We start from the raw sequence: 25,881 nt of genomic DNA on the forward strand, positions 1-25,881 counted from the left end.
AATACTGGAAGTGCTCCCTTCCTCCAATCCGGTGAACGAGAGAACCATCTCTATAAGGTTGGCAGCATCACAGGGAATGTTGGCAAAATCTGTTTTGCAAAGGTGCGTATTTGTAAGTATTTAAATCAGTCTGAACGTGAGAGCCCAAACTTTTCCATCAATTCCTCTCGACTAGCAAACCTCCCCTCTGGGAACAGATCACTGACCCTCTCTCGCCCCTTCCCCACCCCCAAACCCACCGAGATGGATCCAACCTCCAAAGCTTGAACAGATGATGAGCACAAATGGGAGCCAGCTTCAACACTGACCCCAATTTAAAATGCTGTTGAAATTGTCTCCATATCTTCAAAGTGTAAACAACCACTGGACTTGCCGAATACTTTGTCGGTGAGAATGGGAGTGAGGCCGTCACTCATGCCCTCAGACCAGACGCTCTACATGACTTTGATTCCATCTGCACCTACATGACTTCCGGAACAGTACACCAACCCAACACCTTCTCCACATTAGCTAGCCAGTAGTAAAATATCAGGTTCGGCAATGCCAAGCCCCCTGACCATTTATCCCTTTGAAGACTGCACTACGAATCTTTGCCATCTTGCCCGCCCATATAAAGGATGTAATTAATTTCTTGACTCCCCCAAAAAAAGGATTTAGAAAGGAAAATCTGAAAACATTGGAATACAAACAAAAATGTTTGCAAAACGTTCATCTTAATTGACTGGACCTGCCCCCCAAGGGCAGGGGAGGTTATCCCAACTTTGCAGATTGTTCTTGACCCTACCTCCAAGGCTAATATAATTCAGTTTGCAGAGATGGGCCCAATCCTGGGCCACTTGGACCCCCAGATACCTAAAGCTTGAAACAGCCATACGGAAAGGTAGTAACCGGAAAGCACTCACTCTTTTCCAAGTTTAGCTTATATCTGAAAAAGAGTCGAAGTGCCTCAGTAGTACCATTATATCACCCATGGTGGGGACTGGGTCCGTTACATAAAGTAAAAGATCATCAGCATACAGGGACACCCTGTGCTCCACACTTCCCCTTATTATCCCACTCCACTTACCTGAACTGAAGCCCTCAAGGCGACGGCCCATGGCTCTATCGCCAATGCAAACAGGAGAGGGGACATAGGGCACCTGTGTCTCGTTCCCCTATTTAATTGGAAATGTCCCGAGCTCATGGTGTTGGTGCAGACACTAGGTTATGGGGCCTTGTACACCAGTCGTACCCAAGGCACAAACCTTGGCCCCAACCCGAACCTCTCTAAGACTGCAAAAAGTACCTCCATTCTACCCAATCAAATGCCTTTTTGGTATCCAAAGTGATGATTAGCTCTGGATCAGGCTCCTCAGATAGGGAAAGCACCACATTTAGCAATCCCCATTCATCCTTTTAATCTCCACCAATTACAAACTCAGAATCCTCAACCGCTCCTCATATGACAAGTCTCAGTTCTTTCTCCTGGATTGTTAATGTATATTATGAATAATTGTGCTTCCAACACTGAATACACCTTATTAAGTCAGCTCCATATCATCCAGCAACGAATAGATTGGCTAAACATTTTGTGCAATCATTAAAGCATTCTATCAAAGCATCGAAGGACCAGGAAACATTATCAAGAAGAGTTAGGATGATTTCGGAATATCGTATTGCAACATTGTACATGCTAACAGGCAAAGTTCATCGGCAATTCTGTTGGTTAAGAGGAAACTCCGAACACAGTTTGATTTGTTAACTCCACATGATATTTCAAAGATTGTCAAATGACAGCAACAAGCACAAATTGCTCGGAGGGGAAAATCTCTAAAAAGGGAATATTCAACCAGGGAGAAAGAGAGAGTACTAGCTAGGAGTTACACCCCCAATGAGAAATGGGTACCAACTATGATCCTAACAAAGACAGGTCCAATATTGTACACTGTACAGATGGATAATGAAAGAGTTTGGCAACGTCATGCTGATCATTTGTTGCTGCACAAAGTGAGTTTACAGAAACATCTCAAGGGGTTCTACCTTTAGGAGATCTAGAAAGCTATACATTGGAACAGAGACAAGAGACAAGTTCAGATTCTGTTTCTGAGGACGTCTCAAAGCCTATAGTGCCATGCTGAACTAACTATTCAAGAATTATCATTTACAGAAAGGAATGAGGATACTTCCGAGTTTGCAAGTAACCGAGTTAAAGAATGCCAAATTCTACCAAAAAGTAATAAACATTCTCCACAAAATCTGTCTTATTGAATTGGATATAGCAATAACACATCAGGGGATATGTTGTATAAATATTAATTGTTGTTGTTGCACTAATAAAGTAAAGAAGGAGGGCTGATATGTATCTGGGAATACATTCTTGCTGGTTCTGCATCATGTGATTTGTAGTGACATCAACAGATTATTTGCGCAGGCTTTTGGAAGATCACCATCTTGATTGAGTATGCAACACCCTTAATAAACCTCTCATTGTGACTTCCGGTTGCGGCGATGCACTGCTAAGCCGCACGTTTCAGCAGCTCCCGTTCTAACGGACTTTTGGGCTCTTTTCGGGAGCCCCAACGGAAATTTTTTCAGACCAAACCCAGTGTGGGGTGACGAAGGAAGGTGTCCCCCCGGGTGTGTATGGAAAGGACCAGTGGCAGTGGCCAGATTGCGAAGGATCCTTTGGAGCAGCGGCAGAGAAGAGAAGGGAGAAGCAAGATGGCGGCGGATGGAGCACCAGATGACGTGGTGCCCGGACCAGCAGGAATTCCTCCGACGGTGTGTGGAGGAACTAAAGAAGGAGGTGCTGGCGCCGATGCTACTGGCAATCGATGGACTGAAGGAAACACAAAAGGTCCAGGCGATAGAGCTCCGTGTAGTGAAGGTAAAGGCAGCCGAAAATGAGGATGAGATACAGGGCCTGGTGGTAAAAACGGAGACACATGAGGCACTACATAAGAGATGTATCGAAAGGTTGGAAGCCCTGGAGAATAGCTCGAGGAGGAAGAACCTACGGATTCTAGGTCTCCCCGAAGGAACAGAGGGAGCTGATGTTGGGGCTTATGTGAGCACGATGCTCCATACGCTAATGGGAGCTGAGGCCCCAACAGGCCCCCTGGAGGTGGAAGGAGCGCACCAGGTCCTTGTGAGAAGACCAAAGGCGGGTGAAATACCAAGGGCGATAGTGGTGAGATTTCACCGCTTCATGGACAGAGAGGCTGTTCTGAGCTGGGCCAAGAAGGTACGGAGTAGCAAGTGGGAGAATGCGGTGATACGAGTGTATCAGGACTGGAGTGCGGAGGTGGCAAGAAGGAGGGCGAGCTTTAATCGGGCCAAGGTGGTGCTTAACAGGAAGAAAATAAAATTTGGGATGCTGCAACCGGCGCGACTCTGGGTCACGCATCAGGGCAAGCACCACTATTTCGAGACGGCGGATGAGGCATGGACCTTCATCCAAGAAGAGAAACTGGACTAGAACTGAGAGTTTGATGCTGGGGGGGAAACAACGAGATTGTGGTACAGAAATGTAAATTGGGAAATGGGAGGTTTATTATATAGTAACGTTGGATGGGGAATTTCTCTCCCCATGATGGGAGGACACGAAGAAATGTGGGCGCCGGTGGAAAAAAGGGACAGAGAGGGGGGATGGGGAATGAGGGAGCTGCGCCATAGGGGGCGGAGCCGATAGGAAAGCACGGGGTTTTTCCCGTGCTATGGAGATGATGGCGGGAAGATAGGCGCAGGAAGGAAGAGAGCCCCACACACAGGGGGGTCAAAGAGAGAATGGGGGAAGCTGGGGTCAGCTAGAGTTAGCTGGCTTTCGAAAGCATTATGGGGGGAGTAACCATGCTAGATGAAGGTTAAGAAAAGGATGGGTGGGACAGGTATTCCACTCAGGGTTGGACGCGGAAAACAGGGGGGCGGCGATACTGGTGGGGAAACGGGTGTCGTTCGAGGCTAAGAATATAGTGGTGGATAACGGGGGCAGATATGTGATGGTGAGTGGTAGATTGCAGGGAGAGGCGGTCGTGCTGGTAAATGTATATGCCCCGAATTGGGATGACGCGGGATTTATGAAGCGGATGCTGGGACGTATCCCGGACCTGGAGGTGGGAAGCCTGGTAATGGGGGGGGACTTTAATATTGTGCTGGATCCAGGGCTAGACCGGTCTAGATCCAGGACCGGAAGAAGGCCGGCAGCGGCCAAGGTGCTTAGGGGATTTATGGAACAAATGGGGGGAGTGGATCCGTGGAGGTTCGCTAGGCCGTTGGCCAAAGAGTTCTCCTTTTTCTCCCATGTCCACAAGGTATATTCCCGAATAGACTTCTTTGTTCTGAGTAGGGCACTGATCTCGAAGGTGGCAGGAATGGAGTACTCGACCATAGCCGTTTCAAACCATGCCCCGCACTGGGTGGATCTGGAACTAGGAGAGGAGAGGAAGCAGCGCCCACTCTGGCGACTGGATGTGGGACTATTGGCGGATGAGGGGGTTTGTGGAAGGGTGCGGGGGTGTATTGAGAGATACCTGGAGGTCAATGACAATGGTGAGGTCCAGGTCGGGGTAGTATGGGAAGCGCTGAATACGGTGGTTAGGGGAGAGCTGATCTCCATTAGAGCCCACAAGGAGAAACAAGAGGGCAAAGAAAGGGAGAGATTAGTGGGGGAGATTTTGAGGGTGGATAAAAGATATGCGGAGGCTCCAGACGAAGGACTATATAGAGAAAGGCGAAGACTTCAGACGGAGTTTGACCTGCTGACCACAGGAAAGGCAGAGGCACAGTGGAGGAAGGCACAGGGGATGAGATATGAGTATGGGGAAAAGGCGAGCCGGCTGCTGGCTCACCAACTTCGTAAGAGGATAGTGGCGAGAGAGATTGGGGGAGTTAGGGATGAAACGGGAACTATGGAACAGAGAGCAGGGAAGGTAAATGAGATATTTAAGACCTTTTATGAGAGGCTATATAAGTCCCAACCCCCGGAGGGAAAAGAGGGAATGCTACATTTTCTGGACCAACTAAGGTTCCCGAGGGTGGAGGAGCAGGAGGTGACAGGTCTGGGGGCGCCAATCGAGGTGGACGAGGTGACTAAGGGACTGGGGAACATGCAGGCAGGGAAGGCCCCGGGACCAGACGGGTTTCCGGTGGAATTCTACAGGAAATATGTGGACCTGTTGGCCCCGCTTTTGGCGAGAAACTTTAACGAGGTCAGGGAAGGGGGGATACTACCCCTGACAATGTCGGAGGCGATGATATCATTAATCCTGAAGCGGGATAAAGATCCGCTGCAAGGCGGGTCATACAGGATTATCTCACTCCTGAATGTAGACGCCAAACTGCTGGCAAAAGTGCTGGTGACAAGGATAGAGGATTGCGTCCCGGGGGTGGTGCATGAAGACCAGACAGGGTTTGTAAAGGGGAGACAACTGAATGTCAACGTTCGACGGCTGCTGGGGGTGATGATGATGCCCCCAGCGGAGGGGGAGGCAGAGATAGTGGTGGCGATGGATGCGGAGAAGGCATTCGATAGGGCGGAGTGGGAGTATTTGTGGGAGGTGCTGAGGAGGTTTGGGTTCAGGGAGGGGTTTGCCAGATGGGTCAGAATCCTATATGGGGCCCCAGTGGCAAGTGTAGTCACAAACCGGCAAAGATCGGAGTATTTTCGGCTACACAAGGGAACAAGACAGGGGTGTCCCCTGTCCCCATTACTGTTCGCATTGGCAATTGAACCACTGGCCATAGCGTTGAGGGACTCTAAGAAATGGAGCGGGGTGGTTAGAGGGGGAGAGGAGCATCGAGTGTCACTCTACGCTGATGACTTACTGCTATATGTTGCGACCCGGTAGAGGGGATGCCAGAGGTAATGCAGATATTGAGGGAGTTTGGAGATTTCTCGGGATACAGGCTAAATATGGGGAAGAGCGAGCTTTTTGTAATACACCCCGGGGACCAGGGAAGAGGAATAGACGCTCTGCCGTTAAGGAGAGTGGAAAGGAGCTTCCGATATTTGGGGATCCAGGTAGCTAGGAACTGGGGAACTCTACACAGACTTAATCTGACGCGACTGGTGGAGCAGATGGAGGAGGATTTCAAGAGGTGGGATATGTTGCCGCTCTCATTGGCAGGCAGAGTGCAGGCGGTAAAAATGATGGTCCTCCCGAGGTTTCTTTTTGTGTTTCAATGTCTCCCCATTCTGATCACAAAGGCCTTTTTCAAAAAAATAGATTTGAGCATTATGACCTTTGTGTGGGCAGGGAAGACCCCGAGGGTAAAGAGGGAGTTCCTGCAACGCAGTAGGGATAGAGGGAGACTGGCGCTGCCGAGCCTGACCGACTACTACTGGGCCGCCAATGTGGCGATGGTTTGTAAGTGGATGAGGGAGGGAGAGGGGGCGGCGTGGAAGAGGCTGGAGATGGCGTCCTGTAAAGGAACGAGCCTAAAGGCGCTGGTGACGGCGCCGCTGCCGCTCTCCCCGAAAAGGTATACCACAAACCCAGTGGTGGTGGCAACCTTGAGGATCTGGGGGCAGTGGAGGTGACACAGGGGGGTGACGGGTGCCTTGGTGTGGTTCCCTGATCAGGAATAACCTCAGGTTTGTCCCAGGAAGGATGGACGGGGGGTTCCAGAGTTGGCAACGAGCAGGAATTAGGAGACTGAGGGACCTGTTTATAGACGGGACGTTTGCGAGCCTGGGAGCGCTGGAGGAAAAATATGAGTTGCTCCCGGGGAATATCTTCAGATATATGCAAGTGAGGGCGTTTACGAGGCAACAGGTGAGGGAATGTACGCAGCTCCCGACACAGGGGATCCAGGATAGAGTCATTTCGGGGGTATGGGTCGGGGAGGGCAAAGTGTCCGAAATATATCAGGAGATGAGAGATGAGGGGGAGGCGCTGGTAGAGGAGCTGAAGGGAAAATGGGAAGAAGAGCTGGGGGGGGGGGGGGGAGATTGAGGAGGGGCTGCGGGCTGATGCCCTAAGTAGGGTAAATTCCTCGTCTTCGTGTGCCAGGCTTAGCCTGATTCAATTTAAGGTTCTACATAGAGCACATATGATGGTCCTCCCGAGGTTTCTTTTTGTGTTTCAATGTCTCCCCATTCTGATCACAAAGGCCTTTTTCAAAAAAATAGATAGGAGCATTATGACCTTTGTGTGGGCAGGGAAGACCCCGAGGATAAAGAGGGAGTTCCTGCAGCGCAGTAGGGATAGAGGGAGACTGGCGCTGCCGAGCCTGACCGACTACTACTGGGCCGCCAATGTGAAGGTTGGCGTGAAAGAATGAATGGCATGAAAGAAAGAAGAAAGAAAGAATGTGAAAGAATGAGCAGGTTCTTTGGAGTGGAGGACAGGTGCGGGAGGTGCTTGGGAAGCTCGGCGAACCACACACACATGTTCTGGTCGTGTCCGGCATTGGATGAGTACTGGAGGGGAGTGGCAAGGGTGATCTCAAAGGTGGTGAAGGTCCGGGTCAAGCCAGGCTGGGGGTTAGCGATATTTGGGGTAGCGGAAGAGCCGGGAGTGCAGGAGGCGAAAGAGGCTGATATTCTGGCCTTTCCGTCCCTGATAGCCCGGCGAAGGATTCTACTTATGTGGAAGGAAGCGAAACCCCCTGGCGTGGAGGCCTGGATAAATGACATGGCAGGGTTCATAAAGCTGGAACGAATGAAATTTGCGCTGAGAGGATCGGCTCAGGGGTTCTCCAGGCGGTGGCAACCATTCCTTGACTATCTCGCGGAACGTTAAGGGAAAATAAATTGACAGCAGCAGCACCCCGGGGGGGGGGGGGGGGGGGGGGGGGAGCACTATTTTTTGTCATTTTGTTAGTTCACCATATTATTTAAATAATATTATCTATCAGTTATTGTATTATTTTTATGTTGATTTGTAAAAACGGAAACAATTTGTTTGAAAACTTTAATAAAATATATATTTTTTTAAATAAATAAACCTCTCATTGTGTTTTACAAGAATCCAGAGTGTGGGCACCTCCATATCTTTTCTCTTTGCGGCAACAAAGAAATATAACACTCCCCCTGCTGTCCATCCAAAATTACATAGTTCCCATATCCATGTACACAAGTAGATACTAACAGAGTGGCTGCATTGTATTTTGCATTTTATTTTACATTAACAAAAATAGATTTTGTATGTTTATACCTTAATTTTTACATATTGATATATCCCTAAATGGCAATAAATATGCATTTTAATTGCGCCGATTATGTTTTTCTTGATTTATCTGAATGAGTGTACTCTTTAACAGAGTTTGTAGGGACAGGACATCAAACCTAAAAATCATTCAGTTGGATGAACCTGGTTTAGCACAATTGGGTTGGTTTAGCACAATGGGCTAAATAGCTGGCTTTTAAAGCAGACCAAGGCAGGCCAGCAACACGGTTCAATTCCGGTACCAGCCTCCCCGAACAGGCGCCGGAATGTGGCGACTAGGGGCTTTTCACAGTAACTTCATTTGAAGCCTACTTGTGACAATAGGCGATTTTCATTTCATTTTCATTTTCATTTCATGCAAGAAGGTTATAAAGTTCAAATCCACATTATAAAAGTTACAGAGAAATAATAACATAGCTCAAGATTCTTTTAAAACTGCTATTGCTAACCTAATGATTAATATTGATTTGTCTGCCATTTTGTTTTGCAAAGTCTAGCATATTTAATAACACAATAAATCAAACTAAAAGAGAGATTATTTAGGAATCGCAAATAGTTTTTGCCAACTTCTCTATATTAACAACTGAAAATATTGTTTGTTTGTAATTATTGCAGGATTTGACTGCACTGATATTAAGGACACTGTAGGCTCTATATCTCGAACACCAAGTGGAATCTACATAATTCAACCAGAGGGAGTTGATTACCCATTTGAGGTGCTTATAAATCTCTGATACCTCTTGGCTTTTTTGTTCTTTGTTCTCTGGCTATGATATATTTAATCATCATCAGTCAGCTCTCTCTCTCAAAAAAGGGGAGAACAGCCTATGGTCCTGGGGGACGTTGGCGACTCATTATAAAATCACTACAGAAGCTAACAAATGACTTTATCATTTTATTGTGTTTTCAATGTTGAAATAATTTAGAAAAATTAAGCAAAATTGAAAAGCCCAGGTCCATGTCAAACAAATATGGATCTGCTTACAAAGAATTTTACTTCAAAAATGTATAAGTCAGGCGAGAATACCATATACCAAGAATGAGATTTCTTCCTGAAGCAGTTTCGAACAAGAATGAGGAAGCCATCATGAATCCCCTAACCAGGGCAATTACTTGAATGGATGTAATGATGTGCTATCGTTTTGGATAATTACAGTTTATTTGATCCAGGTGAGCATTGTTGAAATCCAATGGCTATTGTCTTCTTTATTATCATAGAATCATAGAATTTACAGTGCAGAAGGAGGCCATTCGGCCCAACGAGTCTGCACTGGCTCTTGGAAAGAGCACCCTACTTAAGCCCACGCATCCACACTATCCCGTAACCCAGTAACCCCACCTCACCTTTTTGGACACTAAGGGCAATTTAGCATGGCCAATCTACCTAACCTGCACATCTTTGGACTGTGGGAGGAAACTGGAGCACCCGGAGGAAACCCACGCAGACACGAGGAGAGCATGCAGACTCCGTACAGACAGTGACCCAAGCCGTGAATCGAACCTGGGACCCTGGGGCAACTGTGCTAACCACTGTACTACCGTGCTACCCGGGCATGATGATGCTAGATCGTGTTCCTGTCGCCATCACCCCTGATCCGGATAATACGTTAGGAAGGCAGGGCTAAAAATTGGAAGCCCACCTATGTTATTCAAATTTTATTAAATGGTGTAACTAAATTTGTTAATCTCACAATTGATGCAATAATAAGTGATGTGAGCAATAAAATGCTTGCCAAGTGTGTTTTATGCCAGGTGGATTTCTTATTTTTATATGAGTCAGCTTGTTAGGGCAAGTTTACATGCTCCAGCTGACCCTTAAGTTTCAATTTGGCAATTTATGCTGCTGTGACTGCTGGCACTGCTTCAGAGAAGAAGTAGAGTTTCCATTAATTCTCCTGAAGGCAGGTCCATTTTGATCCTCACCATCACCTCAGCATCCTAATTAGGCCAAACATGGGAATTTGTGGAAGATACATCCTCCAGTGAGGAGGAGAGGAGGATGAGGAGGAGAATGAGAGGAAGAAGGGTTCAGGATGCTCATGAAGATGACAGAGCTGTGTCAAATCAAGAATATGATGAATCATGAACCTTTAACTGAGGAGCAAAAAGTGCCTTATAAGCCTAAGTCACAATGGCTCAGGTTCTTGAGAGCCACAGTCACATCTCTTTGTGACATGCTGGCAGGGAAGAGTTTGGCCAACTGAGTTGGTGGGTCACTGTTACATTTTACTTCTTTGCAACGGAATCATTTCAAGCAGCATGTGGAGACCTGAGTGATGTTAAGCATAGCCTGCTGCACGCCACATTTAAAAAGATACATTCATAGGATATGGGTGTTGCTGTGGGCCTGCATATTATTACCCATCATGAATTTTACAGCTCTTGGGCATAGTGCCTTATTAGGCCGTTTCAGAGTCAACCACATTGCTGTGGATCTGGAGTCACTTGCCGGCTCGGCCAGACGGGGTAAAAATGGCAGATAGCGAACAAGATTTTTTTTTTACAACAATTGACACTGATTTCATGGTCATCATTAGCCTTTTAATTCCAGACTTTTTTTGGTTGAATTCAAATTCCACCATCTTCATGGTGGGATTCGAACGCAGGTCCCAGATCATTATGGATATATTGGGTTTCTGGATTACAACACCACTGCACCATCACCTTCCACTGCTTCAAGGTCTTCACTGATGCTATGTTTTTTTTATTTTTAAATTTGTTCTTCGGATGTAAGCATCGCTGACTGGGCCCGCATTTGTTGTCCATCCCTAATTGCCCTTGAAGTGAGTGTTTTTCTCGGCCATTTCAGAGGCGGGCAGTTAGGAGTCCACTGCATCGCTGTGTGGGTCTGGAGTCACATAAAGGCCAGATTTGGGTAAGGACGGCAAATTTCCTTCCCTGAAGGACATTAGTGAACCAGATGGGTTTTTACGACAATCGACATTGGTTTCATGGTCATCTTTTAATTCCAGATTTTTATTGAATCAAATTTCACCATCTGCCATGGTGGGATTTTGAACCCTGCTCAGAAGGACAGTCAATTACATTTCTTTCACAATGGATCGCTGAATTCAACTCTAAAGAGCCAGAGGGTTTATGGCAAGTGCAGATTTTCCCATGGTCCAGGGGGCCATTAACTCCACATACACCGACACAAAGTCTACAGTTGGCCATCCCTGTATCTTTATTAACAGGAAAGGATTTCACTTGTTGAAATTCCAGCTGGTCTGTGATCAGAATCGATGGATAATGCAGGTATGCACAAGGTACCCGGGCAGCAACCACAACACATACATTGTGCTTAACTCTCAGATGCCAGACTTATTCAGCAGGCCAGATGCCTTGGATGAAAAGGGTTACTGATTGAAGAGATGGTTTATAACTCCAATGAAGGCCACGGGAATAGATACGGAAAGGAACGACAATGACAGACAGAAGCAACAGGGCCATTGTAGATCAGACAACTAGGTTGCTGAAATTGAGGTTTAAATGCCTTTACAGATCAGGAGGTGCGTTGCAGTATGTTCCATTGTGTTTGTCACTCATGGCTGTAGTAACTGCCTTCCATAATGTCACCATTCAGAGAGGGGATACCCTTGAAGAAGAGTGATGTCAGCAGCCATTCATCTCAAGATGAGGGTGAAGACAACACGAGGGAAAACTCCAGTATACAGGTACAAGATCCTGGATGTGATTGAGGCACGATCAATTTGGCTGGAGACAAAGTTGAATTCAAACTGAGGCTTTATTAGTATCTGAAGCGTGGCCTCCTACAGCAGCTGACGAAATGGCTGCGAGCTGAAGGCCACGCATATTTATAATCCGGCTCCTGGGCGGAGCTAGCATGCAGGGGCCCAGGTGAACCTGTAGTGCAGGTTCTACCGTACAACCCTTAATATAGGAACACAGTGGTTTACCAAAGTGATCACATGGATGGTCATGACACAAGAGATGTCTTGATAATGCAGAGGTTAAAATAGATTGTGAAGTTCCAGCCTCAGAGATGGCCCCGGCTGGTGTGGCGCCAAAGGCCTTCCACACCAGCCTGCGGGATGGCAACCACTCCGGCATGGGCCTTGCCCCTAAAGGTGAGGGCTTGGCCCCTAATCAGGTTCATATGTTTTGGTCCTGTCCAAAGCTAGAGGATTACTGGAAGGAGGTTTTTAGGGTAATTTCTAAAGTGGTGCGCGTGAAACTGGACCCGGGCCCCCGGGTGGCCATATTCAGGGTGTCAGACCAACCAGGGTTGGAAACGGGTGCGGAGACAGATGTTGTAGCCTTCACCTCGTTGATTGCCCGAAGGCGGATCCTGATGAGATGGAGAGCAACCTCTCCATTGTAGCCACCTAAGTTGGCCAACTCCCGATTTAAAATGGCGAACGGCAAAGGCTGAATGGAAATTCAGCCAACACAGGCAGAAACCAGCAGGTGCAGGTTTGCTGTGTATTAAAACTCTGCAAGAGCCCAGACAGCATCGATACCAGCGACCATCAGCATAATAATGTAGCAGCCATCTACATACTAATGCGCAATCCCCGGGTGCAATTGAAACATTTTTACCCATTTCAATTCTTATGCTTTAACTTGTAGTGTGCAAGAATATTAGGGTAGAATTTTAAGAGTGACGAATGATGGGCACTTGAGTGTTGATTGGCAGTCGGCGGACTTCTGTCTGCTCTTGGAAGGAAGATCCTCTCATGTCAGCGTTGCTGGTGTAGTGTAGATCATTGCTGCTTCCCAAGCAGCTGATCCGGGTTCAATTTCTGGCTATCACATTTCGACAGCTGCCGGCCAATCAGATTGTCAGACAGCTCTTCAGCCTGGCCAGGCACAACACTGCAGTGGCTAGAATCGGTACTGTAATGTTCTGCCTAGGACTAAGTACTGGGACCGTTGAAAAGGTGAGACCCGGAAGTCCTGGGGCTGGGAGGGGACGCCTGGTGGGGGAGGTAGGGAGGGGGGCATTCGTGGCGCCTGGGGATAGGCCAGGGTCTTCTGATATTTTCATGTATATATGTAAAATGCCTTGAATAGAAATATTTTAAAAAAACAAATGTTATGAAGCCATGCTTTATAAAAATTACTTTATTAATTTACTGGCTGGAAACCACTAATTACATTTTTAAAAAGACAAAAGCTATATTTCAATGACTTGAAATCACAGTCAGAGATGGGAGAATACTTGCATCACTATGCCTTCAACAATCCAAAGCCATTGAAACAAAATCAATCTGTCTGCAAAAGCTCAACAGGACTAATTGAAGGAGAATGAATGAGGGCCACCGTCTACCCCATTAGCAAAACATCCAGAAAGTCACCAGAATACTCAGCTGGGTGAAGACAAACCATTAGATGTAGTTACTTGGATAATGGGATTTTAGCTATGAAAGGTGTCGTGATCTCTGTATATGTAAATACATGAAGGGTTAATGTGCAGTCAGTACAGTCAGATGATCACTATAAACCAGCTGAATCTGTTTTCTCGCTCTCTTCGGGTGTGTTGTAGCTAGAGAACAGAAGTATAGTGTGCTCAGAGTGTACAGTATAATATTCATAGTTAACCTAATTCTATCTTGTTTAATTTAACTACGAGTAAAAGTATTAAAGAATCGAACTGACAAGAAAATTGATGAGTTACTCAATAAATAATTTGTTATCACTGGATACTTTGAGTATTCATCATCAAAGTTAAGTTCAACTCAGCATAAACAAATGAGTGACATATATTACTCCCAAGTAATATAACAAAAGGAATGTGCCCAGGCTTCGGCTAATAATGCAAGCCGGTATTTAGGATCCATTAGACATGACCATATTTGAGCCACTGGGCGTTTGGGGTCAGGGAGGGTCATGTGACAAGCCAGCTAATTCTTTGTGTATTTAAGTATCTGTTTTCTCTGTATACCAGGACAAGCAAATGAAACTTTGAAGGATAAATATCCTTGTGTTGGTCTAGCCATCTCTTTCTCTCTCACTCTCTCTACCAATTGATTGTTTACCAGCACAACATTTGGACATCACTTGCTCGACCAGAATTTATTGCCCATTCCTAATTGCCCATTAAAAGGTGGTGGAGAGCCGCCTTGTTGAACAGCTGCAGTCCATATGGTGTAGGTAGGCCCACAGTACTGTCAGGCATGTAATTCCAGGATTTTGGCCCACCAAAGGTGAAGGAATTGTGCTATAGCTCCAAGTTAGAACAGTGAGTGGCTTGGATGGAAACCAGAGATGGTGGTGTTTCCCTGCATTCTGCTGTCCTTGTCCTTCTATGTGGTAATGATTGTGGGTTTGGAAGGTGCTGTCATAGAAACATAGAAAATAAGAGCAGGAGGAAGCCAATTGACCCTTTGAGCCAGCTCCGCCATTCATTATGATCATGGCTAATCAACCAACTCAATAGCCTGATCCCGCCTCCCCCACATATCCTTTGATCTCCTTCGCCCCAAGTGCTATACTATCTGCTTCTTGAAAACAAACAAAATGTTTTGGCTTCAAGTACTTCCTCTGGTAATGAATTCCACAGGCCGACCACTCTCTGTATGAAGAAATTTCCCCTCTTCTCTGTCCTAAAATGGTCTACCCCGTATCCTCAGACTGTGACCCCTGGTTCTGAACACCCCACCATCGGGAATATCCTCATTGCATCTACCCTGTCTAGTCCATTTGAATTTTATAAGTTTCTATGAGATCCCCCCTCATTCTTCTGAACTCCAGCGAATACAAAACTAATGACTCAATCTCTCCTCATACGCCCATTCTACCATTCCAGGCATCAGTCTGGTTAACCTTTGCTGCACTTCCTCTATAGCAAGAACATCCTTACCTCAGATAAGGAGACCAAAACTGCACACAGTATTCCAGGTGAGATTCACCAAGGCCCTGTATAATTGCAGCAAGACATTCCTGTTCCTGTATTTGAATCCTCTCGGTATGAAGACCAACATACCATTTGCCTTCTTTTCCACCTGCTGCACCTGCATGCTTACCTTCAGCAACTGGTGTACCAGGATACCCAGTTCTCATTGCACATTCCCCTCTCCTAATTTATGGCCATTCAGATAATAGTCTGCCTTCCCATTTTGCTATCAAGATGGATAACCTTGCATTTATCCAAATTATGTCTCATCTGCCATTCATTTGGCCACTCACCCAACTTGTCAAAATCACACTGAAGGATATCTGCATCCTCCTCACAGGTCACCCTCCCACCCAACTTTGTGTTATCTGCAAATTTTGACACATTACATTTTGTGCACTCATCTAAATCATTATTTTGTGAATCGCTGTGGTCCCAGCACCAATCCCTGCAGTACCCCACTAGTCATTGCCTTCCATTTGGAAAAAAAACTCTTTAATTTCTACTCTTTGTTTCCTGTCTGCCAACCAGTCAAAGGGGTCTAGGTGAGTTCCTGCAGATCATCTGAAAATGGTGCACACTGCTGCCACTGTGCAATGGTAGTAGAGGGAGTGACTGTTGAAAGTGGTGGATGTGTTTCCAATCAAGCGGGCTGCTTTGTCCTGGATGGTGTTCAGTTTCTTGAGCATTGTTGAAACTATACTCCTCCAGATGAATGGAGAGTATTCCCTCACACTCCTGACTTGTGCTTTATAGATGGTGATGAGTCAAGAAGGTGAGTTACTTGTCACAATTCTCAGCCTCTGACCTGCTCTTGTAGTCACAATATTTATATGATTAGTTTACTTCAGTTTCTGGTCTACGGTAATGGCCAAGATGTTGGTAGTGGGGGATTCAGTGTTGGTAATGCTATTGGATCTCAAGGAAAGATGGTTGGCGTTTCTCTTGTTGGAGATGGTCAATGTCTGGCAACTTGTGTGATCTGAGTGTTCTACAAGCTCAAATCTTGTTTGCTATGTTTTTAAAAATCATTCATGGGATGTGGACATTGCTGATTGGGCAAGCATATATTGATCATCCCTAATTGCTCTAAGTGTCATGGGGTGGTTATTGGGTTGGTGAGAAAATGAATGAAATGAAATTTGCTTATTGTCACAAGTAGGCTTCAAATGAAGTTACTGTGAAAAGCCCCTAGTTGCCACATTCCTGCGCCTGTTCGGGGAGGCTGATACGGGAATTGAACCGTGCTGCTGGCCTGCCTTGGTCTGCTTTCAAAGCCAGCGATTTTATTTTCGGATTAGGTCCGGACATTGGGGGATGGGAGTGTATGGTGGTCAGGTCAGGGTTCCCATGCAAGGCTCGGTCTGGGTCTCTAAGATAATTATTCTGAAGTTAGAAGTGCTTTTTTTTCTCTTCTAACTCTCTTGGAGTAACTATGAGGGGAAAATTGGCAGAACCATCAGAAGTTAGTGATTTAGATTGCTTTATTAAATAGTTCCCAACCCAGCCCAATTGTCCAGGGGAAGTTAGCCCTTCTGTACAATTGCCAGGTAAACCCTGGCAAAGATCTTCCAAGAGGGATTCCCCAGCGTATCTTTGGTGTACCGCCCAAAATCCGACGTTGGGGAGTCGGGTGTTACGACTTTGGCATTTTTCATTGAACTATAAAATAGAGACTTCCCTTGACACCACAATATTTAACAAGTCTTTTTTAAAAATAAATTTAGAGTACCCAATTATTTTTTCCAATTAAGGGGCAATTTAGTGTGGCTAATCCACCTATCCGGCACATTTTTGGGTTGTGGGGGTGAAACCCACGCAAACACGGGGAGAATGTGTAAACTCCACACGGACAGTGACCCAGGGCCGGGATTCGAACCCAGGTCCTCAGCGCCGTAGGCAGCAATGCTAATCACTGTGCCACCGTGCTGCCCTCAATATTTAACAAGTCTGTTGTGAAGTTTCCTGGCAGCACCTCTGCTGGAATATACCTCCTATGGATTTTCAGCACCATTTATGTTAAGCTTGAATTTATCCTGTTAGAAAATTTAACTGATGACTTTCAGGGCTCACTTAACTTCCAAATACTGCAGTTACTCTCACACACGCACCAATGCTACCAGCTTCACAGTCATTTCTCACTGCATCCCCCTTCCTCCAGCTATTTAGCTATGGCAGACACATTGCCCAAACAAGGTGCTGCACAACCACTGACATTGTGCCTTCTCTCTTGCAAAAAATGGCACACAACAGAAAAGTGTTGGCCTGCAGGTGACAATGATGCCTGCATCCCCTGAGCATTACAGTGAAGATGGTTCCCTGTATTATGGGACCAGTTGTGATAGGTCCCAAAAATATCCAAAGTTGCTGAGAACATTGAGGATGGAGGGAGCATCCTGCTTTTATACCCCTTCTTAATGCCCAGCACATTCTCAGTCTGTGTTCTGGCATGATGGGCAAGCTGCTGATGGTGCGACCTTGAGCCTCCTGTTTCCCAGCTCGGCCTCCCCCACTCCCCCTCTCTTAAACCACACTTCCACTTCGGAGTTCCTGCATTCAGATACCCACGAACTACCACCTACCCAGCCACATGAGCCCAAGGCAGAAGGGAAAGTACAATCGGACAACATTCATGAAGAGGTCCCCTCACCTCTAAGGAGGAGATGGTGACTGATATTGTCACTGGACTAATAGTCCAGAGACCAGGGGCAATGGCCTGGGGACCTGGGTTCGAATCCCATCAATGCTGATGTGAAATTTAAATCTTGTAAAAGCTGGAATTAAAAATCTAACGATGGCCATTAAACCTTTGTCATAAAGAACCATCTGGTTCACTAATGTCCTTCAGGGAAGAGAATCTGCCATCCTTACCTGGTCTGGCCTACATGTGACTCCAGATTATGGATAAATAATAAATGCTGACACAGCCAACAATGCCCACAGTCCATGAATTAATTTAAAATAAAACCTTAGGCAGGATTCTCTGTTGCCCGAAGACGAAACCGTAATTGGGGGCGGCGCCGGTTTGACGCCGGTTTTCGATTCTCCGTTCCCTCCGAAATGGCGTATTCGCATGCCGTTGGAACGGCGTTGGCATGTCAACAGAAGGCCCTGCCCTGATGGACCGAGTTCCCGACGCACGGTTGACATGTGGTCTGAACGCCATCACAGTTGGCTGGGAGCCTTGCTGCTGGCCGGCGGGGCTTTGGCAGTGGCTGGGGGACGGGGACGGGGGGGACGGGACGACTGGTGGGGGTGGCCAGGGGGTGTGCTGTTTGGCCGTACTTGGCAGGTAGGGTCTGCGCACGGCTGGAATAACTGTATATTATTTTGCACAAAGTTTCAGTTATAGGAGTTGCTTCCTGAACACCCTGGGTGGATATGGTCTCTTACTGAGAGCCCTCTTCTCACTCTCCTTTTCCCTCTTCCAGCAGTTTGCCATAATCTGTGAGACCTCTGCTCTTTGTCCTAATTATACTGTATTCCACAGGGAATGCCTAATAATGCACCTATGTCTGGGAGCAACTGTTTTGTGTGGAAGTGTTGAAGTCAAAAAGTTATTCAACTGCCACACACCTCCATGTAGACTTTGGCAACTTGAAGCACGAGAAAAGCAAACCATAGCCAGAGGAAATCAACCCCAACATGTAAGTAATTGATGATCCCTTTAAATAGCTTGTGGGAGTCCTTCCTGTTGCTGGTGTGTGCACATGTGTACATCAGTATGAGGTTAACAGAGAGCATTGGTTGGATTGTTGCTTTCCAAAATGAGACCATTACCAGTTGATCGAGGTTCTGATCTGCCTACTCTGCATATTTTCAGCGAGGTTGACTGTCCGTTTGCTAATGTGTGCACCGATATGCTGTCCAGAAGGATAGGTCTTGCATGTGCTCGTGCACCACTAACACCATTTCTTTTTATTCTTTTACAGGCTGTGGATGTCACTAACTAGGCAACATTTATTGTCTCCCTCTAATTGTCCTTGACAAGGTGGTGAGCTGCCTTCTGAAACGCTATAGTTCATGTGGTGTAGGTGCACCCATTTTGGAGCTCCTAGAGTTCTAAGTCCACTAATAGTGCTCAAAGAATGGACACCAATGAGCCCAATATTTTACTTTTTGATGTTTATCTGTTGTTCACTCTTGCAGCATTTTTATTTTGCTTAGTTCTGTTTCATTTGTTCAAATTGTAGTTGATTGCTGCTATGACGCATGTTGTACAACTAAAATGCTAAACTGTCTTTCCTCAATATAGATGCTGGCAGACCCGGACTTTCTGTTTTTATTTACAGTTTTAGGGTCAGGAGAAGAAATTTAATATTTTCATCACAAATTTACTTTCTGATTTTTAAACAGGTGAGTTCTGGCTGGGATTAAGAAATATCTTCCACATAGTGAATCAGAAAAACACCAAGTTCAGTCTTCTTATGGCCTTCGAATCAGATGATGAAAATACAGCTTATGCATCTTATGAGGATTTTTACATTGATGATGAAAATGAACAGTTCAAAATCCACATTGGACAGTTTACTGGAACTGCGGGTAAGATTCATTTAGATTCATTATAGATTCCTTTGCAGTTTCACCTGAAGTAACCAGTATATACCTCAATTGATGCCATAAGTCATGAAGTCAGATGCTACGTTCTTCTTTTGACTTAAATGTACCAACTTTACATAAGGATTGGAGAAACAATTATGCCCAGCACAGGCAACCTGCCACCCATGCACCTTGGCATTGTGAACTTGTGTCAAATTGGCACCTGCCCTGATTTCGGCGTAGGGAGCTATTCTCCGCCCGATCACCATTCTCAATTTCAGCGTCAGACTACGGAGAATCCCGCCAATGGGATGAGATGTTGGAAAGGTCTGGTTTGTGTGAGAGGGGCTATAGGGACATGAACATTGCATTGGGCTCTCACTTGTTTGCCAAATGCTGACCTCCATCTCAGCCACTGCCCTATTCTCACCCGCAAGTTGCATAGCCCTTGCAACAGCTGGAGTGTGGACCTGAAGGCCAATGACTCACACTCCCAGCTTTTGGTAAGCGTTCCGATTATGGGCCGCCTTATCCTAAAGGACACAAAGTACGTAGTGAAATGTTGGGAGGTGAGTTCTATGGGGGCGGGGTGGGGGGAGGGGTCTGTAGCTGGTAGCATGTGTGCGCAAGGCCCCTGGCCAAAGAGGACAACACATGTATTGGGGTTTGGTGGAGGGTGGATTGTAAGGGTGATGCAGGCAGGTGGGATGTTGTTGGCCTCTTGGGTATTGGGGCAGATGTGAGGAGTGAGAGACAGGAGTGATGCCAGGGGCACAGAGGTAGTGACTCGGTTGAATACCCTAAGGAGGTTATTCATTGATGCCGGTCCTCTTAGTGATACTCGCAGCACTGACTGCCTCTGCCACCTCCTCCCAGGCACTGTTCAGGAGGAAGGGCTTGAGCCTACGGCCCATCATGGAAAAGAGGCTGTCACTCCTCTCCTGAATGGCATTGAGCAGTTGGTCCACTCCTGAAACTGGGAGGGGGGGGTGGGGTGGGGGGACAGGTCTTCTATGAGCCATCTTCTTGGCTGGAATGAGAGTGAGTATTGAGTGAAGTGCTTATAAACTGCACCAAGCTCTTTAATGCAGATTCTGGCCCCAGCGAATCAGACGGCAGCGGGGCTGGGAATTGCTTACGATTCATGTGAGCAGAGTGCTGGTCCATTTGCATCTCCTAATTTCGTTCAAACAGCGCCCCAGCAGGAACTGCACACAATACAGCTTTGGCAGGAACTCTTAAGTCTCCCAAATGGAGAATCCAGCACCTTGGTCTAGATTCTCCAGTCACAGACGGCGGAATTGCGTTCGGCGAACGGCCGGAGAATCACATTTCCCGACCAAATCCGAGGCGGCGGAGCTTTCGCGATGCTCCGCCCCCTCCAACGCGGCGTATGTAAGAGCTGCACGCCACGTGCCGATGGACTCATGCCATTGCCTGAGGCCTGCCCCCTGATGCTCTACCCCTTACCGTGTGGTCTCACCTGTCGGGAACTCAGCGTGGCGGCTGTGGACTCAGTCCAGCTCCATCCCAGTCGGGGGAGGGCCTGTCCGGGGCATCCGAGCCAGCCGAAGGGGGGGGATTATTTTGCGGGCCGGGTCCACGAGCGGCCTCCACCATGAAGCACTGTGCGGCCGCTGCAGGCCGCTGCCGTGCGCATGCATGGCCACGGACCCGGCAATTCTCCGGGGCATATCAGCAGTTGAAGCCGGGTGCTCTACACTGCCATCCTGTTAGCCCCCAGCAAAATGGGGAATTGGTGGCCATTTTGCACCAGTCTTCTGGAGTAAAATGCCACTGATCCCAGGACTGCATGGGGACATAGCTCCAGAATTGGAGAATCCAGCCCCTTGTCTTTCCTCCTTCCTGCAGCCTCAGCTGTGGCCACCTCCAATGGTGACGTTACTAAATTGTTGGCCCACCGGATGTGCCAGCTGTTTTTGGAAGTGGACACCTGTACTCAGTTGGACAATGGTTCTGGATGCTGCCGCCAATAAAATGCTGCCCACAGTTAATCTCTGAGAGCTCAGGTCCCACTTTCGATTCCTGGTGGGGAAATCCAGTCCAATGTTTTAAATCTCTGCTGATCCCTCTGGATTTCATAAATTGGAATGTCAGAAAATCCAGATCAGGGCAAAATTCTCCGGAAACGGCGTGATGTCCGCCGACTGGCGCTCAAAACGGCGCCAATCAGACGGGCATCGCGCCGCCCCAAAGGTGCGGAATGCTCCGCATCTTTGTGGGCCGAGCCCCAACATTGAGGGGCTGGAGGAATTTTCGCCCCGCCAGCTGGCGGAAACGGCCTTTGTTGCCCCGCCAGCTGGCGCGGAAATGACATCTCCGGGCAGCGCATGCGCGGGAGCGTCAGCGGCCGCTGACAGTTTCCCACGCATGCGCAGTGGAGGGAGTCTCTTCCACCTCCGCCATGGTGGAGACCGTGGCGGAGGTGGAAGGGAAAGAGTGCCCCCATGGCACAGGCCCGCCTGCGGATCGGTGGGCCCCGGTCGCCGGCCAGGCCACCGTGGGGGCACCCCCCGGGGTCAGATCGCCCCGCGCCCCCCCCCCAGGACCCCGGAGCCCGCCCGCGCCGCCTTGTCCCGCCGGTAAGGTAGGTGATTTAATTTACGCCGGCGGGACAGGCAATTTATCGGTGGGACTTCGGCCCATCCGGGCCGGAGAATCGAGCGGGGGGGCCCGCCAAATGGCGCGGCGCGATTCCCGCCCCCGCCGAATATCCGGTGCCGGAGACTTCGGCGATTCTCCGACCTGGCGGGGGGGGGGTCGGAGAATGTCGCCCCAGGAGTTTGTACGTTCTTCCCGTGTCTGTGTGGGTTTCCTCCAGGTGCTCCAGTTTCCTCCCATAAAAGATGTGTAGGTTAGGTTGATTGGCCCTCAGTGATCAAAGGGTTAAGTGGGGTTACGGGGTTATGGGAATAGGGCAGGGGAGTGGACTTAGGTAGATGCTCTTTCAGGCGGTCGGTGCAGATTCAATGGGCTCAGTGGCCTCCTTCTGCACTGTAGGGCTTCTATGAATCCATTTTGAATTTTTACAAATTAAACAAATAAATCATTGGAGTTGTGCTTTTTTAATTGATACGTTAGCAAAGGAATTAAGAGACTCGAACGTGGTTCTAATTTGTGTTTTGATTTTTGTGATCTCAATATTCGATTTCAGTGAGAAGGAAAGAATTGCATTTACAGAGAGTCCTTCATATCCCCAGAGCATCCTTAAAAGCTTTACAACAAATTATTAGTTTTGCAGTTAAACCACTTTTCTTATGTAGGCAAACTATAATTTAATGAAACTTCTAATGGAAGATGAGGACCTCAGAATGCAATCAATTTTATTATAAAGTGTAGTTTCCAAATAGGGATGTTGTTTTCCTTGAGTGATACTTAAACCATTCTTTGGGAATGGTTTTAGTTTATTATCAAATTTCTGTCACCAAACCTTTCATGGTGGCATATTACTGGAGTATAAAATGGATGCATTTTAAATACACAGCATTATTTATCTGTTTTTAAATTTGTTTGGAGTATGGCTTAAATATATAATATACCTACTTCAGAGAAATAATATCACAGAACATATAACACAAGTGAAAATGTTGCTGTTAACCTCTATCTCTAAATTATTGTAGGAAAACATGTAGAATTACCAGCACAGTCACAAATCCATGTAGATGGTATCACAACAAAAAAGTTCCATATCAAGAAGGGATCATGCATGCTTTTTGACTGCACCTTAAAACAACTTTTTATTTTTTAGCAATTATGATGCAATTGATGAATTTATGAAGCTAACGCGAATAGTTGGAAGTAAAATCCTATATCGGTGAATCATTGAAAACAAAAAGTATAATTTAATTAGATTTAATTCTCTCCATATTGTATATAGAATATTACAATGTGAAGAAGCCTTTTTTCACACAAAGGTTTCAGCTTTGTAGGATTCTAATGACATTTTTTGTTTATTCCAGGGGATGCCTTTCGAGGGTTTGGAACGCAGGATAATCAGAATGAAAGGCCATTCAGGACTTTTGATCGTGACAATGATGGTTGCAAATCACAGTGTAATATACAAGCAAATTCTGTGGCCAGCTGCAGTGTTTATCAGAATAAAACTGGCTGGTGGTACAATCAATGTGGCCTGGCCAACCTGAGTGGGGCTTACCTAGTGACAAAAAATTCACTTACTTCCCATATTCGTTGGGAGTCATTGAGACAAAATGGGGTACCAGTCAAGATTAAGTCAGTTTCAATGAACCTCCTGCGATCCAGTCCACATTTTTAGGGCCTGCCATTGTGTAAGATTCTCAACTTTGAAGATGATTATTGGATGTTGTTGTATTCATATTGACACATCTTTACCAGCTCGAATTTTTCATTTTATTTCAATTTCACTTTCAGGATTGGCTATTATCCTATATAGGCCACATTGTAAAGCAATATACTGCTGACTAATAGCAATATTAATAACAATTTATCATCACTCAAGTTATTTTTAATTTCTGGTCATTTTACAAGCAATATATTAATAACAATATGCTAAGCAATAAATATATGATATTGATTAGAATTGCAAATATACAAGTTCTGTGGCATTTATAAAACTGGAAATCTTGAGCTCTGCGTTCATTGATGCAGTCCAGCTCCCAGAATAGGTCACATTGATGTATTGCTGATGACTGTGTGTATTTGATGCATTATGGGACAATATTAAGGTACGTTTCCTGTCTGTAAACATTGGTGGTGCCAGTGGGATTTGCTCATTGGAGACTGGGAATTTGGTTAGTGGTTGCTCACACACCGTTCTGTTTGTGAACTATCGCGTTAACATTTTTCTTTATGGTGTACACCTATGTTATTCCATCTCATTTCACATTCATACTAAATAAATGATCAGGCCCTTACTAGTTCTGTTGAATCTCCCAGTGCATCTCCCAGTGCTTGAGTGGAAGTACTGTGAAAGGTAAGTTGCTTTGCTAAGTCAAAGGGCCAAGTTTTTTTAGAGAAATTATTTGGATTTATTTTTCATATATAATTCTTGAAGTCATTTTGGATGCAGTTTTCTCACATATTTCAGAACAAACTGCTACATCTTGAGTATCTTCTATTCAACTTCAAAATGTGCTAGCTTCAATATCTTGGATATCTGTAATTGATGAGTCCCAACTCTCAGTGGCTTTGAGAATATCTTTAGAAACCTGAATATCAAAGTGAACCTTTAACAACATGGCAAGGATAATTAACATTTCATTCTTTTAACTATTGGAATTATGCCACGGGGATAATTGCCTTTTCTGACTTCAGTAACTCCACGATATACTTACGGTTATTGCATCTGAATTTACAACAAGCTCACATCATACAGCACTCTTAGCAACATTTTAACAAATGGCTGTTGGGTTCCGTTTTCACAGAAAAAATAACCAAATTGTGGAATGCATTTCAAAAGAGTAGTGAAAATATTGGAATAGCATGTAACAACAGTTTCACTTATTTCATCCCAGTAAATCAGTGGCCTGGTCCTAAGTCTACCTGCAGGGCTTCTATAACTTGTGTTAGAGTTAGGTTTCTGGTGGGGGGAGCGACTGTATCAGTGTATTGTGAGTTGTTTAACCTAAAGTTTCTGTTAATTATAATCTGCACAGTTCTTATTTCCAATATCAGAGAAAGTGATTGTAAAATAACACCATGATTTAGGCAAACAGGAAACTCTTTCATGAAATGGAGCCATTTAAATACCTCCTACAATACCAATACAAAAGCAAAATATTGCAGTTGCTGGAAACAAGAATTTAAAACAGAAAATGCTGGAAACATTCAGGTTGCATCTGTGAAGAGAAATTCAGAGTTAATGCTGGGAAAATCTTCAACTTAACTGAGCAGGAAACCAACTAAGGGAGAGGGGAGTCTGAATTGGAGGAAGGATTTAGTTGTGGAAGTTTCCGTCTCTATTTTCAGCAGATGCCAATGGTGGCGGGAACGGAAAATACAACTAAAGTCGAGATTTCCAGTTCTGATTGTCCCCGCCAATGTCATAATGTCGGGGACCTTATTACCATACGTTAAATATCATTAGCGGGATTTCCCTCTCTTATTATCCCCCCCCCACATTAGGATTGCACCACACATTCGGTGATGTCACATGGGCAGGCTTTACAACAACTTTTGACCTTGTGAAGAGAACCCATTGGGGCACACAGGAAAGTACAGTCCCTAGAGGACAGACGATCATGCCCTGGCAGTACCCTGGTAGTGCTTGGGCACAGGGAAGTCCATGGGAAGGGGAGGGGGGCGTTCCTGTGTCCGTGGTGGATAATTTTGTTTTTACCC

The 25,881-nt window shown here is 46.1% G+C and overlaps 1 protein-coding gene across 1 annotated transcript in view; it reads left to right on the forward strand.

Moving 5' to 3' along the window:
* LOC140391312 (angiopoietin-related protein 5-like) overlaps positions 1 to 24,322 on the forward strand; it is a 51,003-nt gene extending 26,681 nt beyond the window's left edge. Inside the window, exons 5-8 of the mRNA XM_072475905.1 lie at positions 2,147 to 2,212; positions 15,760 to 15,778; positions 19,360 to 19,545; positions 23,523 to 24,322. Coding sequence (XP_072332006.1) covers positions 2,147 to 2,212; positions 15,760 to 15,778; positions 19,360 to 19,545; positions 23,523 to 23,836 — 585 coding nt within the window. The 3' untranslated portion in view covers positions 23,837 to 24,322. The remainder of the gene's footprint in view (positions 1 to 2,146; positions 2,213 to 15,759; positions 15,779 to 19,359; positions 19,546 to 23,522) is intronic.
* Positions 24,323 to 25,881: the final 1,559 nt, after the last annotated feature.

This window comes from Scyliorhinus torazame, chromosome 15 (assembly GCF_047496885.1).
Source record: "Scyliorhinus torazame isolate Kashiwa2021f chromosome 15, sScyTor2.1, whole genome shotgun sequence".
NCBI lineage: Eukaryota > Metazoa > Chordata > Chondrichthyes > Carcharhiniformes > Scyliorhinidae > Scyliorhinus > Scyliorhinus torazame.